The 14,899-nt window shown below is 55.3% G+C and overlaps 2 protein-coding genes across 2 annotated transcripts, besides 24 other annotated features; both read right to left on the bottom strand.

Annotated features, from left to right (window-relative positions):
• Nucleotides 1–489: part of a sequence feature (heterozygous, Esmeraldo-like haplotype) that runs on past the window's edge.
• On the bottom strand, nucleotides 465–10,520 carry Tc00.1047053507083.20 (dispersed gene family protein 1 (DGF-1), putative; the record flags this gene model as incomplete). The annotated part of the gene is made up of 1 exon (XM_811233.1): nucleotides 465–10,520. The coding sequence occupies one exon, from the start codon at nucleotides 10,518–10,520 to the stop codon at nucleotides 465–467; it is 10,056 nt and encodes a 3,351-aa protein (XP_816326.1).
• Nucleotides 490–567: a sequence feature (haploid, non-Esmeraldo-like haplotype).
• Nucleotides 568–828: a sequence feature (areas merged during assembly that could not be assigned to a particular haplotype. This can correspond to areas where the two haplotypes were merged or to regions with more than two copies in the genome that were merged during assembly.).
• Nucleotides 829–833: a sequence feature (areas not merged during assembly with more than two copies in the genome that could not be assigned to a particular haplotype).
• Nucleotides 834–1,023: a sequence feature (areas merged during assembly that could not be assigned to a particular haplotype. This can correspond to areas where the two haplotypes were merged or to regions with more than two copies in the genome that were merged during assembly.).
• Nucleotides 1,024–2,114: a sequence feature (heterozygous, Esmeraldo-like haplotype).
• Nucleotides 2,115–2,972: a sequence feature (areas merged during assembly that could not be assigned to a particular haplotype. This can correspond to areas where the two haplotypes were merged or to regions with more than two copies in the genome that were merged during assembly.).
• Nucleotides 2,973–9,584: a sequence feature (heterozygous, Esmeraldo-like haplotype).
• Nucleotides 9,585–9,721: a sequence feature (areas merged during assembly that could not be assigned to a particular haplotype. This can correspond to areas where the two haplotypes were merged or to regions with more than two copies in the genome that were merged during assembly.).
• Nucleotides 9,722–14,899: a sequence feature (heterozygous, Esmeraldo-like haplotype).
• Nucleotides 10,622–10,814: a microsatellite.
• Nucleotides 10,864–10,929: a microsatellite.
• Nucleotides 11,103–11,142: a sequence feature (T-rich).
• Tc00.1047053507083.10 (hypothetical protein, conserved) lies at nucleotides 11,216–13,216 on the bottom strand (the record flags this gene model as incomplete). The annotated part of the gene is made up of 1 exon (XM_811232.1): nucleotides 11,216–13,216. The coding sequence occupies one exon, from the start codon at nucleotides 13,214–13,216 to the stop codon at nucleotides 11,216–11,218; it is 2,001 nt and encodes a 666-aa protein (XP_816325.1).
• Nucleotides 12,687–12,723: a microsatellite.
• Nucleotides 13,275–13,338: a sequence feature (CT-rich).
• Nucleotides 13,439–13,465: a sequence feature (AT_rich).
• Nucleotides 13,474–13,498: a microsatellite.
• Nucleotides 13,549–13,595: a microsatellite.
• Nucleotides 13,801–13,823: a sequence feature (AT_rich).
• Nucleotides 13,830–13,865: a microsatellite.
• Nucleotides 13,907–13,997: a sequence feature (T-rich).
• Nucleotides 14,199–14,223: a sequence feature (AT_rich).
• Nucleotides 14,299–14,325: a microsatellite.
• Nucleotides 14,468–14,495: a microsatellite.

Here is a 14,899-nt window from a genome sequence, read left to right on the forward strand (position 1 = left end):
TGAAAGCAAATAGATACACACGACGCATAGCCATCACTGGCGCAGTGTAAATACATGCAAAATCCTTTTCATTGCATCACCCCAAGCTTCTCAAGACCGTCACCAAAAAAACAAAAATACAGAAAAAAATCACTCAGCCCCACACACCCATTCCTTCACTCCCGTACATTATTGGCCAGAAAGTTGTCTTTAACCCCTTTAAATGCACTTTACCATGCTTTTTCCCTTAATCACTCAGCCCCACACACTCATTTCCTCGCTCTTGTACATTACTGCTTTTATTATAATGACCTTTGTCGGGCAGTTACGGTTACGATGGACATCTTGACTGCGTGCCGCCCGTATGTCCGATTTAAGCCCTTTATTCTTTTTTCGCGCCAAATCCACCCCTGCCCTCCGCTTTCTGGTGGGGTAGGCACGGCGCGGTGACGGCTCAAGGCATGCCCGGAAAGCGGCGTCTCCACTCACACTGTCGGCTTCTCCGGAGAAACTGGATGGGACTCGATGCGCTTCTCTTCCTCCTGCTCCTCGTCTTTGCCGTCGGGCAAACAGTAGTCTGGACTTTTGCGCTGCTCGCGCAGTGCTCGCCGGTTTCGGCTCTCCACGTACCACAAAACAATACTGTACACGGTGATTGCAAGCACCACGCACAGCAACAGCAGCAAGATCGCCGCGTGCCCCCTCACCCCGTCGTCGCTGGGCGCAAGATGGTTTGCCGCGTTGACAATACACAGCGCGCCGAGTAACACAAAGCCTGCCGTATGCATCACTGTCAAAAAAACCGAGCGCATCATGTTCGTGTATGCAACCACGCCCGCACCCGTAAAAAGCACAGCCGCCATGCAGAAGTACTGGACGTGGCAGCCTCCCACGGGCGGGCGCACAGCGGCAATCAGGCCCACCACGCACAACACCGACAGCTGGAACACGCACATATACGCTTTTCCGTCTCTTACGTGCGAAAAGATGCTGCCGTACATCCGCTGCTGCGCCGCGGGGTACCAATACCCGACGGGGTACAACCAGCGCAGTGGGAACGGCTTATTCGAAAACTCCTCGTATTCCTTGAACTCCGCGTCACAGCGGCACGACACAAAGTAGCACACGCCAGCAGGGAACGCCACACCGTAGAGCACGCCAACGACACCGAGCACGTAGTGTTGCACCTGTGCGTCGGACATCGTCAACAAAAAGGCGGAAAACACACAAATGCCAGGGTGCATCACGTACGCCACAAGGTACGTCAGACTCGGGAAGCGCATCGCCGCCCACGCACTCGCAGCGTCCACGCCGCGCCACCGCTGGAAGGCCGCCGTCACACCGTAGTGCACGCACCCGAACACAGCGGCGAGCAGCGCGTTGCCCACCACCATCCACAGCGGGTCAAGGGCAGCGAACACCGACAGAAAGTACGGCAGCAAAGCCGTGCTCGCACGCTCCCAAGCGGGTGCACATGACATCTTCGCGAACACGCCGAGCGCCTGCATCTCCACGATGGGACCCAGCCAGCCGCCAGCGGCGATAGCAGCAACGGCTGTGCTGGCACCAACACCGTTCAACACCAAGAGTGCCCGCGACAGTCCCACCGGCGTGTTGGAATTGATGGTGAACGCCCCTTCCAGCACACCGGTGCATCCGCCGTGCAGCGCATGTGGAGTGTACGCAAGAAGAATCTTTTCGTCCATCCCAATAAAGTATTTGCCGTCTTTGGGTACAGTGACCTCCAGTACACCCCGCGGGTTCGTCCTGTTGCGCTCCCATGTCGCGTTGCGCAGCTTCTCTCCCCATGGCCCACTGTAGCCGTTCGGCTGCATGAACGACGCGAGCGCAAATGTCAAGTATGGGCGGAGATCAGCGTCGCGTTCCCATCGGAACGGTGGAGGCAACGCCACCGTCAGCTTCTTCGGCGTGGCGCCACTCAAGCGAATGTCTTCCAATGTCAGGCCGCGGCCCGGTAGTATTGACACATCCAGCGCCGGGCATGTCACGGTGCGGTTGCACCCGTCCACGTGCGGTAGGTACACCGGCAGGCAGTCGCGCCCGTACCCGCCCTCAGCACAGCGGCAGACGCACGACCCCGACATCGCCCTCGTCGCAGCAGCAAAGCAGTTCACACGGGCGTCACATGCGCCGCACGCCACGGTGCGTGTATATCCCGAGATGCCAACGGACTCATACTCTGCAGCATTCAGTGTCTGCCCATTGTGCCTTACGCAACCAACAACGAAATCCCCACCGGGGCCCTCCACCGCAACGGTGCCGTTCATCACATGAGAACCACCGCCAATGTTTCCGTACAGCGCAAACGTGCTCTTTAAAAAGGCCATTTCTGACGGCCGTGACGGTAAAGACAGAAGCCTTTGTCTGCCGCCAATCTCGTTCCCGCGCACTGACAGCCACGACCCGGACGCAAACGAAGCAGAGCCCCGCAGCACCAGCAGCGCGTCATCGGTCAGCGCACCGGTGTTGTCGTTGATAACGACGGCGGATGCGTTCAACGAGAGGCCTTTATAAAACAGCAAACCGCAGCCCGCGTAAACACCACTCTCCGACACGCGCAGCACGGCGCCCTCCGACAGCACGGTCCGCCCACCCACGTAAAAAGCATAGTCGCCGCCAAAAGAGGCGGTCTCCAGTGAAACGCCGCTGCTATCCAGCCGAAGCGCGGCCCCATCCACAATCACCGTCCGTCCACCACTTTTGACCGCCAGAAAGCCAACACCATGCATCAATAGGGTGGAATTTACAAGCTGTAGGCCGGAGAGTACCAGCGCCGGAGTGTACACCGCGGCCTGAGAGCCCAGAAGGTACTCAAGCGGCGTCGACTCAGTGGTGATAAGCAGGGATTCGGTCATGGTCAACATAGACTTCGCGGGGAAGGTGCCGGTCAGCACAATCACGCCGTTGAACGCCTCCACACTGCAGATCGAAAGCTCCAGCTGCAGCTCCGACGACGGCCATGCGCGAGAAGCGCCTCCTCCGCCCATCACGTACAGCACGGCGCCATTGCGCAGCGACACGTTCTGCACAAAGATCCGCACGCCGTCCCGCGCCATCCACGGCACGTAGAGCACAGGACTCACGCCGTCCAGCACAACGTGGCGCAGCGTCACCTCGCTCACGCCGGCAGGCACAACAAAAGTGGACTGCACCACCGTATTCTCAATCTCGAACGCAGACGCGATAAACCCGGCAGAGGCTGGCAACGCGGGAGCTCCCACAGGCACGCACGCCTCGCCGTACCCGCCGCTGCCGCACACGCACACGCACACACCGTCCTTCATGCTCGCCGACGCCGTCCCGGGCGCGTAGCAGTGCGTGTCCCTGTCGCAGGCGTCGCACCCAACAACGCCGATGCTCCCAGCGTCGCCAAAACCAGCCGCTGCGTACTCCTCCGCCGTCGACAGAACACGTCCACCAGCGTCGTTGCACGCCACCCTCAAATGCGCCCCAGCCGCAAGCGACAGGCTCAGCGACAGCATCCGCGGCAGCAGCGCTCGGTTGCGCACAAAGCTCAGCGTGCTCCCAACAGCGGTCACGGCGCCAGCGGCGTGGAGCATCTCCCTCGAGACGCCGTCGTGCACGTTGCCCTTCGCAAGCAGCATCGACCCGCCAGCCAGGCTCACCGTCGAATAAAACGCCACCGCGTAGTCCTCCGTCGACGCAAAGTCGCTCCGCACAAGCGCCACAGCGGAGCCCGACACGCTCACAGCCCCACGCACAGACACCGCGTGCTTGCACAGCAGGAAGTCGCTGTCAACAAACGCCACGACGGAGCCGCCACTGGCCGCAATACCGCCCTCCACCGACACGCACAGCCCCAGCGCCGTCTGCACCGACAGCCCGTCCACGTACAGCGCACCGCGCGACGACAGCGCCACGCCGCCAACCACCAACACGCCAACAGCGTCGCGGAACACAGCCGCCACGTGCGTGCGCGCGATGGTCAGCACACTCCCCGTCAGATTCACGTTGTGCACCACGAGGCACGCGGACGCGTCGCCAAGGCCGTAGTCGCCGCGGTACGCAACACGCTTCTCTGCGATCAGCACCGAGTCCACCACAGTGACGCGCGAGCCCGGCGGAAATCGGTTCGCCACCAACACGCCGCCGCCGGAGCGCGACTCAAGCCCGCTGATCAACACATCGGCGCGCTCGCCAGCAGTCGGGTCGGACAGCCACCCAACAACGTACAGGCTCGCTCCACCCAAAAAAGTGCAGTTCGCCAGCGTCACGTTGCGCACGCTCCCTGTCATCGACTCCATTTCCACCACGAAGTCCGCCGCAAAGGTCACACCAACGTAGCACACCACCGACTGCCGATGCCCTGCAACCACATCCCACGTCACATTCATGTTCCGCACACACGGATCATCGTCATGGCTCCTAGGAACATAGACGGGCAGGCAGTGGTCGCCGTGTCCGCCCTCCGCGCACCTGCAGGCGCAGCCATCACTCGAGACCGTCGTCGTGTACGCAGGGAAGCACGATGACGCGAGGATGCATTGGTCGCTGCACCTCTCCTCCTTTACAGCAAAAGCATTGGAAACCTTATCGCGCAATTTTTCCGCCGAGCCTGCCGGCTTGTTGCAAGCAAGGATAAGGGTTGAGGTATTACTCCCCTCAAAGCGGCCGTTTGGCTTGAACGCCACGGCGGCAGCTTCGGCACCTCCCGTGACAGGCAAGACACTGTTACCAGACACCACCAGAAGAGACCTCTCTGTCTTGACAGATCCAAAGCGGCCCACAACACTCGCGTTGTCGTATGCGGCATTCTTGCTGATAAATACCCAAGAATCCATCAGCTCCATCGCATCTTCAACGTGGAAGACAGAGATCACCACAAGACCAACGTTGCGTTCCAGCAACAAGGTAGACTTGCTCTTTACCTCAAGGGTGTCCAGATGCACAAATGCCTCCAAAACGCCGGAGACAAAGCTCCGCTCCACGCTGAACACCGAGTTGTCATGCACCCGCACCGCCGTAATACTGTCGTCACTGGACACACGAAAAGCTGCGCGACCACCACCAGAAACGTGGAACGAGTTGTCCGTCATCGCAAAAGCAGAGTACGACTGCACAGCCATGCCGCCCTTCGCGACGTACACAACGACAGAATCTGATCCACCGGTGTAGAAGTTGTTGTCCGTGAGAATAAGAGCAGAATGGCCGCTGAGCACCAAGTCCCTCGTCACAACGCAAGACGGGTAGTGGAACGCCACACCGGGCACAGGAATGGCCCTCGTCACGTTGAAGTGGTTCCCGCTTATGGTGATGTTCGTGCGCGGTGGGAACGCACCGGCAGGACTCAGCACGGCATCCTCAAAGCTGTTGCGGGTAACCACAATGCTCAGCGACCCTACCCTTACATTTGCGGCACCCTCAAGGACAAGCGCGGCTCCCCGCTCCCACTTGCACCCGTCAAATATGACGCTCACAGCGTCGCCGACCATTGCTCCAACGGCCACCGTGAACCGCATGAAGGTCCCGCTGAAGGTCACGTTGCGGTAGCACAGCCACGAAAGCCCGCCACCCACCGTCTGCGTCACCTCGGGGTACACCATGTCGCTGATGCACCTGCCTTGGGCAGGTGTGGCCGGTAACAACGAAACGGGCAGCGAGAGCGCAAGAGGCGAAGGGGCGCACACATCGCCGTGCCCTTCAGCAGCGCACTGGCACTTGCAGCCACTGATCGAAATTGTCAGCGGAGCAAAGCAACTACCAATTTTGTCGCACTCCCCGCATTTTACTGCCGTCGTCACCCCGGTGATATAAGCTTCACGCATGTCCTTGACGGTTGAGTCCATTTCCTCTCCAATCATCAAGCATCCCGCAACAAACTTGTGGCTGTTGTTCTGTTCCTTCACCATAGATTTTTTCAGGCCCATGGCACGCATCTTGCAGCCTGTCAGCGTCAGCGCGCTGCTGTTGTCAATATCCACGGCGTATAAGGCTGAGGTACGAAGCATATCAGCTGTCGGAACATCGTTTTCACGCAACTCCACCCAGCTCGACTGGCGCACGATCCATTCACCGTACAGGTAGACGCCAAACCTCACCGCACCGCGGTTCCCCACCATGCGAAAGACGCTGAATTCCTCCACTGTGATGGTTTTGCTGTCAAGAATGCTCTCTCCTGAAAGTACCACGTTATTGAGTAACGCTAGCACGGAGCGATTGGCCACCCTCGTCTTGCCATTCATGTCCAAAATGGCCTTTGCCCCTGCAAGGGTACAGTGCTGCACGTAAAGCGCGCTTCCACCCAGCAGCGTCAACGATTCCTCCACGGCCAAGCAGGACCCACTGGGAGTAAAGCCCACTACCCTTCGTGGTCGGCGAATCTCGACGTTACTCAGCAGCAGTGAAGAGGAGCCGGCGAGCAGGAAATCCTTCAATGCAACAACAGCAAACCTGTTGGAGTACCGGTTGGGTGTAAAGAAAAGGGAAATCTGCTCGGCGTCAATCTCATTGATGACAATATCTGTGCCACGTGGAAAGGCGTTCGAAAATGACACGCCGGACGACTGCATCACCACCCTCTTCATGCGAATCAGCACGCCAGCAGACTCCACCGCGTCGCGGCCACCTACAAAATGCACCGCAGCCCCGTCAAGAAACGTGCACCCAGAAAAAGTGATGTTGATGGGGAGGTGCAGCGGCATTCGCATGAGAGAAAACTTCAGCGCAGCGCCCACGCCACTAAATGTGACGTTGGTGTAGCAGTGGTGCGTCTTCCACATCTCAATTGAGATGTTTTTCAGCGTCTGGTCCACCACGCAGCTCCTGTTCACGTCCACATCCCTCTGTGTCCGAGGCACCGCGGCAACACTGACCAACTTCGCCTCAGGCACGCGGCATGCCGTGTCACCGCCCTTGCAGGCCCCGCAACCAATCACAGACGCTTTATTGAATGCATCTTCGTACTTCACCTCCGCACTGTTCTTCTTGTTACAGCCCGCCAGCAATCTTGCCGGTGAATGCACTTTCGCCTTGACCCCCATCACTGCCTCCGCGGAACCCTCCAAGACGTTGTGGGAGAAAACGGCAACGCTGCCGTCATCCACAAGATCAAGTGCCTCAGTATTGCGTCGGTATACGTAGTAGAGCAAGGCATCCCTCACTCTGTTCTGCTCCACACGCAGCTCCGCCCCACCGGAAATAGTGAGACTTTCGCCGTGATAAAGCAGCGCAGTTTTAGAAGAACCCTCTGGGCCCGTCATGGTGTTCCGCGTCACCTCTAGGAGAGCCGACGACGTCAATTTGCATGGGTAGGTTAAGGCAACCCCTCTTCCGGCAATCATATGCGAGTCTATGACGCGAAAGCGTCCCCCAGAAACAATTTGAACGGTTTTGAATGCAATCGCGGAACTCTCATGAAACTGCGGAACTGCCGCCTCCAGCCGGCATCCCTGCACGACAACCTCACTCGCATTCAATATAAAGCCATCCGTTATAGCAATGGCCTCATTTGTCGCAATAACGGCGGTACGATGCAGCAGAATCGATGCATTCACACCAAAGTCTGCCTCAAAAATTATGCCCAAGGGACCCGCTGTATCCACAACACTGTCCACCACACGTATCCGAGACCCCAGAGCAAACACACCGTCAAAAACAACACTGCCCTCGTCCACCGTGGAATCAGTCATACTCATGTGTACGGCGTATTCGCTGTTCCCTGTTAGTCGCAAGCCCGACAGCCTGCACTGCAGCAGTGTGATGTTGATCGTCCGCGTTGCCGGCCTAAAATCACTCATGTCGATGACGAGCGGAGAAGTGAAATGCAGACCCACAAAGCACAGTCCAGAAACACCGGGCGTGGGAGCCGCCAACTCATTCACAGTGCCACCACGCACGCACGGTATCTCTGCAGGAGCCACAGGAAGCGGTGGTCGTGGCCCAAGTTTCATCGGGATCTCCGCCGGCAGGCAAGAAAAACCGTAGCTGTCAGCAGCGCATTTGTATCCACATTTATTTCCAGTGCTCTTTATCGCCTTCGCAGCAAAGCCTTCAGCAATCCACGTGCACTCACCACAACCGTACGGCGTCAGGTTCATTCTCATGGCGATACGACCGTAATCCTCCAGAGGCATTCCATTCAGATTGTTGCACGAAACGTACACCGTCGGCTTCATCGTCTCTGGTGGAGTAGAGAAGGAAAAGTAATTCCACATGGATGCGCCACTGTACGCGCCCGGGACAGGCAAAAAGTTGTTTCGAAGCACCGACCAGGTGCTTCCGGTTTCAAACTCCACTTGATCCAAAAGAAAAACACTCTTGACTCGAAAGTCGTTGTCCCGTTGCACCAACCAGCTCCCCTTGTTTACGGTCAAAGACTGCATGCGAATTACGGATTCGCTCGGACCAAACTTGTTCCCGGCAATCTGCAGAACGCTTCCCCCTGTTATTGTGATACTTTCACACAGCCACGCATCGCCGAGCCGCTCGATCGTCCTCACCCGCCACGAATTGTTCTGGATGGCAAAGACGGAGCCGCCACCCACGGTCAGTTTGGATGCAATGAATCCCATCACATGGTGGTGGGCGTTCACAGCGCAGTTGTCCATGTAGAACGAACTTTTCTTGTCCAGCAAAAGGTCACGCTCCACAAGGATCGCAGCGCACGAGTCCCCGCTACAAATGAACGTCGACCGCGTTACGACAAGCTGCGACGACAGAAGCCGGACGCCGTCCAGGACAAGCACGGGGCCGTACCGGGATTCCTTGTCGCCAGAGGTCGTCGGCACGTACTGCGAGCCGTTGACCGTCGCGCGCAGCGTTGAGTCTGCCAGGAGTACCTTTGAATTAGCCGGCAGTCTGTGCTGCAGCAAAATCGTGCCCTCCAGCGACGTCACATTCTCCATGTTCACAAGAACGCCAGGCATCAGTCGCGCCGTGTCTTCTTCAACCCCTTTGATCCGCAGCTGCGCGCCGCCCTCGAGCAGGCAGTGGCGCAGCGTCACTTTCAGCGCGTCAGCAAACACATCCATCGAGCGCAGGTCCACCGTCACAGTGATCGGCCCGCTGAAAACAACAGCCTCAAGACACAGCGTTGCCTGCTCCCCGCCGATCGTCACGGACTCCGTCAACGCAACGCCCCTCACGCAACCCTGCGCACCGCCAGCCTTCGCAATAGGAACGCCAGGCGGCAAGCACGCAGCACCAGCGCCACCGCGAGCGCATCGGCAAGAGCACTCCGAGAAAGATGTCGTCAGCGCACCGAAGCAGTTCTGTGTCTTGTCACAGCCGTCACACGGCACCACGTTCACGGAGGGCAGGCCGGCGGAACGGTACTCAACGGCACTTCTAAGCAACTTGCCATCGGCACGGTTGCATTGCACGGACACAACACCACCATTTGTCATCACTGGGCCGGCAACAAGCGTTTTTCCGGTCACGGCGCAGCGAGCAACCGACACAACTCCACCGCTGCTCACCGTCACCGACGAAAGCAACGCCGCAGAAGACCTGTCATTCAGAGCCCACACACGGTACAGCTCCAGCCAACCGCCATCCCCAATCTTCCCGCCGCTGGCAGTCACCACAGGAGCCTCCATACGCCCGACAACATTCACAAAACGTAGCACGGAGAGAGAAACGGTAAGGCGATTCCCGAATGCAAATCCGCCGCCGCTGCTCTTGACTGACGCATTCGTCACGGAAAACACAGAGTTATCCTCCAAACTGAGACCTGACAAAGGCGGCACGTACATCGCGTAGGTACGCGAGCCATGCAATGCCTCCAGCGACATGCCGTCAAACACGATCATGCTCGACTTCAGCTGCACGCCACCCGCAACGTATATCGCTGCCCCACCATCTGTGGACGTCCTCAAAATTGTGTTGATCACATACAGCTTTGAATGTAATAGCAATGTCGCGTACAGCACAAGCGGCGAGGCGGGGGCATCGCTCATTCCGCGAATCGGGGTATATTTCACAGGTCCCGTCACCGCAATCGTCGAGTCACAAATCGTCACATTTGTTTGCTCTGGCAGCTTGTGCGCAAACACCAGTGAACAGAACTCCCCATTCAGGCCGCTCACGTTCATCACAAGACTGTGGCCACTCACTGGTGCGCTGCGGTAACCCAGCACGTAAATCTGCGAACCCTCCTGGCACACGCAATCCTTCAGGTCGATGCGCAGAGGGCCGGGAACCATCGCCTCCATGTCAAACACCACTGGCACCCCGCCCGTGATCACCACACCGTCCAGCAGCACACTGTCCACGGCCCGGCCCACGGTGATGGGCTTGCTGATCCTGCCGCCACGGAGTCGAAACGGCATGGCGTGTCCCACAGGGATCACACTTGACAGGACAATAAACACCACCACGGCAAAAAGCAACACATACACGGGGCATCGAGGACCGTAGCTGGCATTGCAGGGCAAGAATCTCCCTTTCCCTCGCATAGATTTTGCTAGTGCACACACCCCTTTCCGGTTCCTTGAGTTATTGGTCAGTTGGTGACCTTTATTTTCTTCTACACATATTTCTCTTGCCTTCATTTTAAGCATTCCAAAATACTAAATCAACTTATTCCTCCCTTCCTTCGTACTGTGCCTATTTAGCAACTTCAAGCAAAATATTAAATCGATTCTTGTCGCTTATGTGTATATCTTTGTTTGTTTGTTTTTTTTTGGTTTTTGTTTTTTGGTTTTTTCTCCCCTTTTTTTATCGCTGGTGTTGATTTTGTTGCTGTTGTTTGTTTTTTTTTTTTTTTATTATTATTTATTTGTTTTTTCTGTTGTAGTTGTTGTAGTTGTTGTAGTTGTTGTAGTTGTTGTAGTTGTTGTAGTTGTTGTAGTTGTGGCAGATAATAATATTACACCTTCTAAAGAAAGAGAAGACCAGTGGCCAAAAAAAAAAAATAATAATAATAAATAAATAATAAATAATACACATGTAACCACAAAAAAAAAAATATTTTCATTAAATTCCCTCCGCTCCGCCTCAATGGCATCCGCAATCAAAAATACTTATATATATTTATATTTAGAGAGAGAGAGAGAGGGACGAGTGGGGACGGGGTACAAAAAAAGAGTAAACATGCGTCATTGCCGCTACCACCGTCTGCCCGTTTCACCTACAGAGGGGGGAAAGAGAACAAAAAAAAAAAAAAAAAACGAAAGAAGAAAAGGAGTTAAACCGCCCACGTGTTGTACGGAAAGGAAAAGAAGGAGGAGGAGTGGACCGCTGGTGGGTTCCCCCGTTACTCATCGCCGTAGAGGTCCTCCTTCGTCAGGGTGTAATGTTTCTTCCTTTTGGTGTCGCGTGGCTGCGGCCTTCTCGTTTTTTTCTTCATTTTTTCCAGTTTTTGCTTCACCGCCTCCGCCTCCGCCTCGTCCTCGTCGTCGTCGTCATTATCGGCAGCAGCAGCAGCAACGATACTTCCCTTCTTCTCCTTCTTTTTCTTCTTGAGACGCAGCAGCAGCTGCTTCTTCTCCTGTTGCCGCAACCGACGCAAATTGCGGCGCTCCTCCACAACGGCGTGCCGTGTTTCCCCCACTTCTGCAACTTCCCGCTCAATGCGGCGTCGCAGCTCCCCGCGTGTCAACTCCTCGTACCCATCGGGGTTGGCTGCCTGCCGCAACGCCATCTCGCCTTCCGTGAACATAACACGCACCGAGTGCACGGTTCGCCGCGCCACGGAGTAATTCTTGCAGCAGTCCGCTAGCTGAAGGAGAATAGCACGTGTTTCCGCATCCGCTGCGGCATGAGCCGCACTCTCTTCATGGCCGCTGCAGCTGCCACTTTTTTCCTCTTTGCGGCATCGCTTCCGTTTGTTTAATGCCCCTACAGACGTTAACTGGCCGTCCTTCTGCTGATGCTGTTCGCGTCGACGGCTGGACAGCATGCCCCCCGCCATGGGAGAGATGAAGTAATCCAGCACACGCTTCTCCACGCAATTCCCTCGACTCATTGCGTGGAGCGCGATGCGATCGCTGAGGGCCACAAAAAGTGCAGTTGAGAGTGCCGCACGGCAGAGCTCGTCAAAAAGGACGTCACAGACATGCATGGAGAGACCTACGGCGGTGGGCTCCGGCAAAAGCTGCCCCTGAAACACGTAACACGCCTCGTCGAGGGCACGGCAGAGGGGGTCGTGTGTCAATACATCGGCGTCGCCGTGGAATGGGCCGCCCTCGTCTTCATTCCGCTCCCTCTTCCTTCCAGCAAGCGGCGAGGCACCACGTGACGCCACCGTCCCTCCTGCCGGTGCGGAGCGGTCAACCCCACCGTTGGTGCCGGCCTCGTTATCATCTCCTCTCTGCTGCTGCAACCGCGCCTCCGCTTCCAGGGACTCCAGCAGGCACGCCAGCTCATATATCATCTTCCGCACTAACGCGAGGAACTTGTCGGCGCGGTGGCGGTCCATTGAACGCCACTCTCGCATAAGCACACGAATGAGACAACTGAACAAAAGGATTTTACCACTGTTCGTGTGAGGAACGTGAATGAGACGAGCGATGCGCTGCGCACACTCAAGCTGCACGAGCGGCTTGTCAGAGTGCCAGAGACAAAAGAACAAACCACGGGAGAGCTTCAGAAGCACCAGCTCCATCTCGCACCACACAGAAATCCATTCCCCGTATATCTGCCGCAGGCTCTTGCGCTCTGCATCCCGCATTTTAAGCTCCTCTTCCCCCTCCTTCTCCGCCGCCATGTAATTCTTATCACCCGTGTTATTATTATTATTATTGTTTTTGTTGTTGTTGTTATCTTCCCTGTTATTGTTATCACCACCACGCGCTGCCTGTTGCCGCTCCTGCTGCAGACGCCGAATTGCCGCCTGACGTCTTTGCTCTCGTCGTGCATTCTCCTCGCGGTTACGGTACGCCTCCAGCTCCCGTAGCACATTAATCACCACCCGCTTCTCCCCGCCCGCACCCCCACCGCTTGTGCCGCACCTGCCGCCTTTACCGCCGCTCTGCATGACGATGAAGCGACGCAGTGCGGCCAAATCCACGCACGCCTCCAGTCCCACCAGCCGCTGCGTCACGCTGCGAATGTACCGCGGCAGTTCGGCCAAAACCGCGTCACGCACGGCCACCTCGTTGTGCGCCAGCCGCCTGCAGATGGCCTCCACACGAGTCTCCTCCGCGTTGAAGATGGCGGCCTCAACGCTGACGGACGCGTCCGCCACCTCCGGGTGGGGGTAATTTATGGGCAACTGCGCCTCCCGCCTGCGGAGCTCCTTCTTTTTAATTTTCATCCCGCCTTCCTTCACTCCGCCGCCAATTTATTTGCGTGCCTCCCGTGGAATTGCGAGTGAGGGAATGGAAGGAAGAAGGGGGGGAGGGGGGGGGGGAAGGAAAAGAAAACAAAAAGAAAAAAATGAGTCTTGCGGTGGCGGGTGTGGCAGCCGAACAAAAAGAAATTATATAATAATTTCTTTTTCTTCTCTTTTCTTTTATTTTCGACTTTTTAAACGCTCAATTTTTTATTTAATAATTATTTATTTCTTCCCCTAAAGAAAGAAAGAAAGAAAGAAAGACGGACGGGTGTGGATGTCCCTCACTTCCTCCCTCTGAGAAACACGCACAGTAAAAATAAAAAATAAAAATAAAAATAAAAAACAAATGAAAATAAAATAAATTGCATGACTGTAGTGAATGATGACAACAACACCAAAAGGAATGGAGAATCGCCAATAATGACACGTGCATGCACAGCAATAAGTGTAGGTGGATGTAGGTATCCGTGCCTATTGCCATTTACATGCATAAGCGTATGTACACACACACGCACGTGTTTGTAAGGGGGGCGGGAGGGCAAAGTTCACGCTCAATTCATTTGTTTAAAAAAATATATATATAAATCGACGGCACACACGCATGCACACATACACACATACACAGACAAAAAGAGGCAAAGCAGAAAGCATTTCAATCGCACGTGCTGCAAAAAAAAAAAAAAAAAAACCGAATAAACTGAAAATCCCTAAAAAAGAGGGGGGAGAACAGAGAAAAAAAAACAAATAAAAATAAAATAAATTGCATGACTGTAGTGAATGATGACAACAACACCAAAAGGAATGGAGAATCGCCAATAATGACACGTGCATGCACAGCAATAAGTGTAGGTGGATGTAGGTATCCGTGCCTATTGCCATTTACATGCATAAGCGTATGTACACACACACGCACGTGTTTGTAAGGGGGGCGGGAGGGCAAAGTTCACGCTCAATTCATTTGTTTAAAAAAATATATATATATAAATCGACGGCACACACGCATGCACACATACACAGACAAAAAGAGGCAAAGCAGAAAGCATTTCAATCGCACGTGCTGCAAAAAAAAAAAAAAAAAAAAAAAAAAACGAATAAACTGAAAATCCCTAAAAAAGAGGGGGGAGAGGGGAGAGAACAGAGAAAAAAAAACAAATAAAAATAAATGTGAAAAAGAGAAAATAGAACCGCACATGCATGGAAATGCTTTCCCTCTCCCTATTCACTCTCTTTTACATACATACATACATACATACACACAGAGAGACACCTGTGATTCAACCAATCCCTCCGCCCCTAGAGCATCTACGCCCACCAGCTTCTTCTTTTCCGTCATTCATACCTACTTACTTACTCAGTCCGATCATGTCTTTCCGTGCAAGCCGCGTCATTGTGATGGCGCATCAAATAATGGTGTGGATGTACGGGCTAAGAGGGACGTACGACGCGGTGTCGCCGTCGAGTGCAGTACCAGCAAGAGCGGAACTCCACGTCTCGCTACATGGGTTTCCATGCAGATAGTGAGACGCAAAGAACGCCGATGGAGAAAAACAGGGAAGGTGCTCATGACAGTACCTCTCAAGATGCGCAATGTACGCCTCGGATCGCTGCAAGGCACGCAGGAGGTCACTGTCGTATGCGTAGAGGATGTGCGGCTTTTTGTGA

The sequence above is a fragment of the Trypanosoma cruzi genome, genomic scaffold, assembly GCF_000209065.1.
Source record: "Trypanosoma cruzi strain CL Brener 1047053517111 genomic scaffold, whole genome shotgun sequence".
Classification (NCBI taxonomy): Eukaryota; Euglenozoa; class Kinetoplastea; order Trypanosomatida; family Trypanosomatidae; genus Trypanosoma; species Trypanosoma cruzi.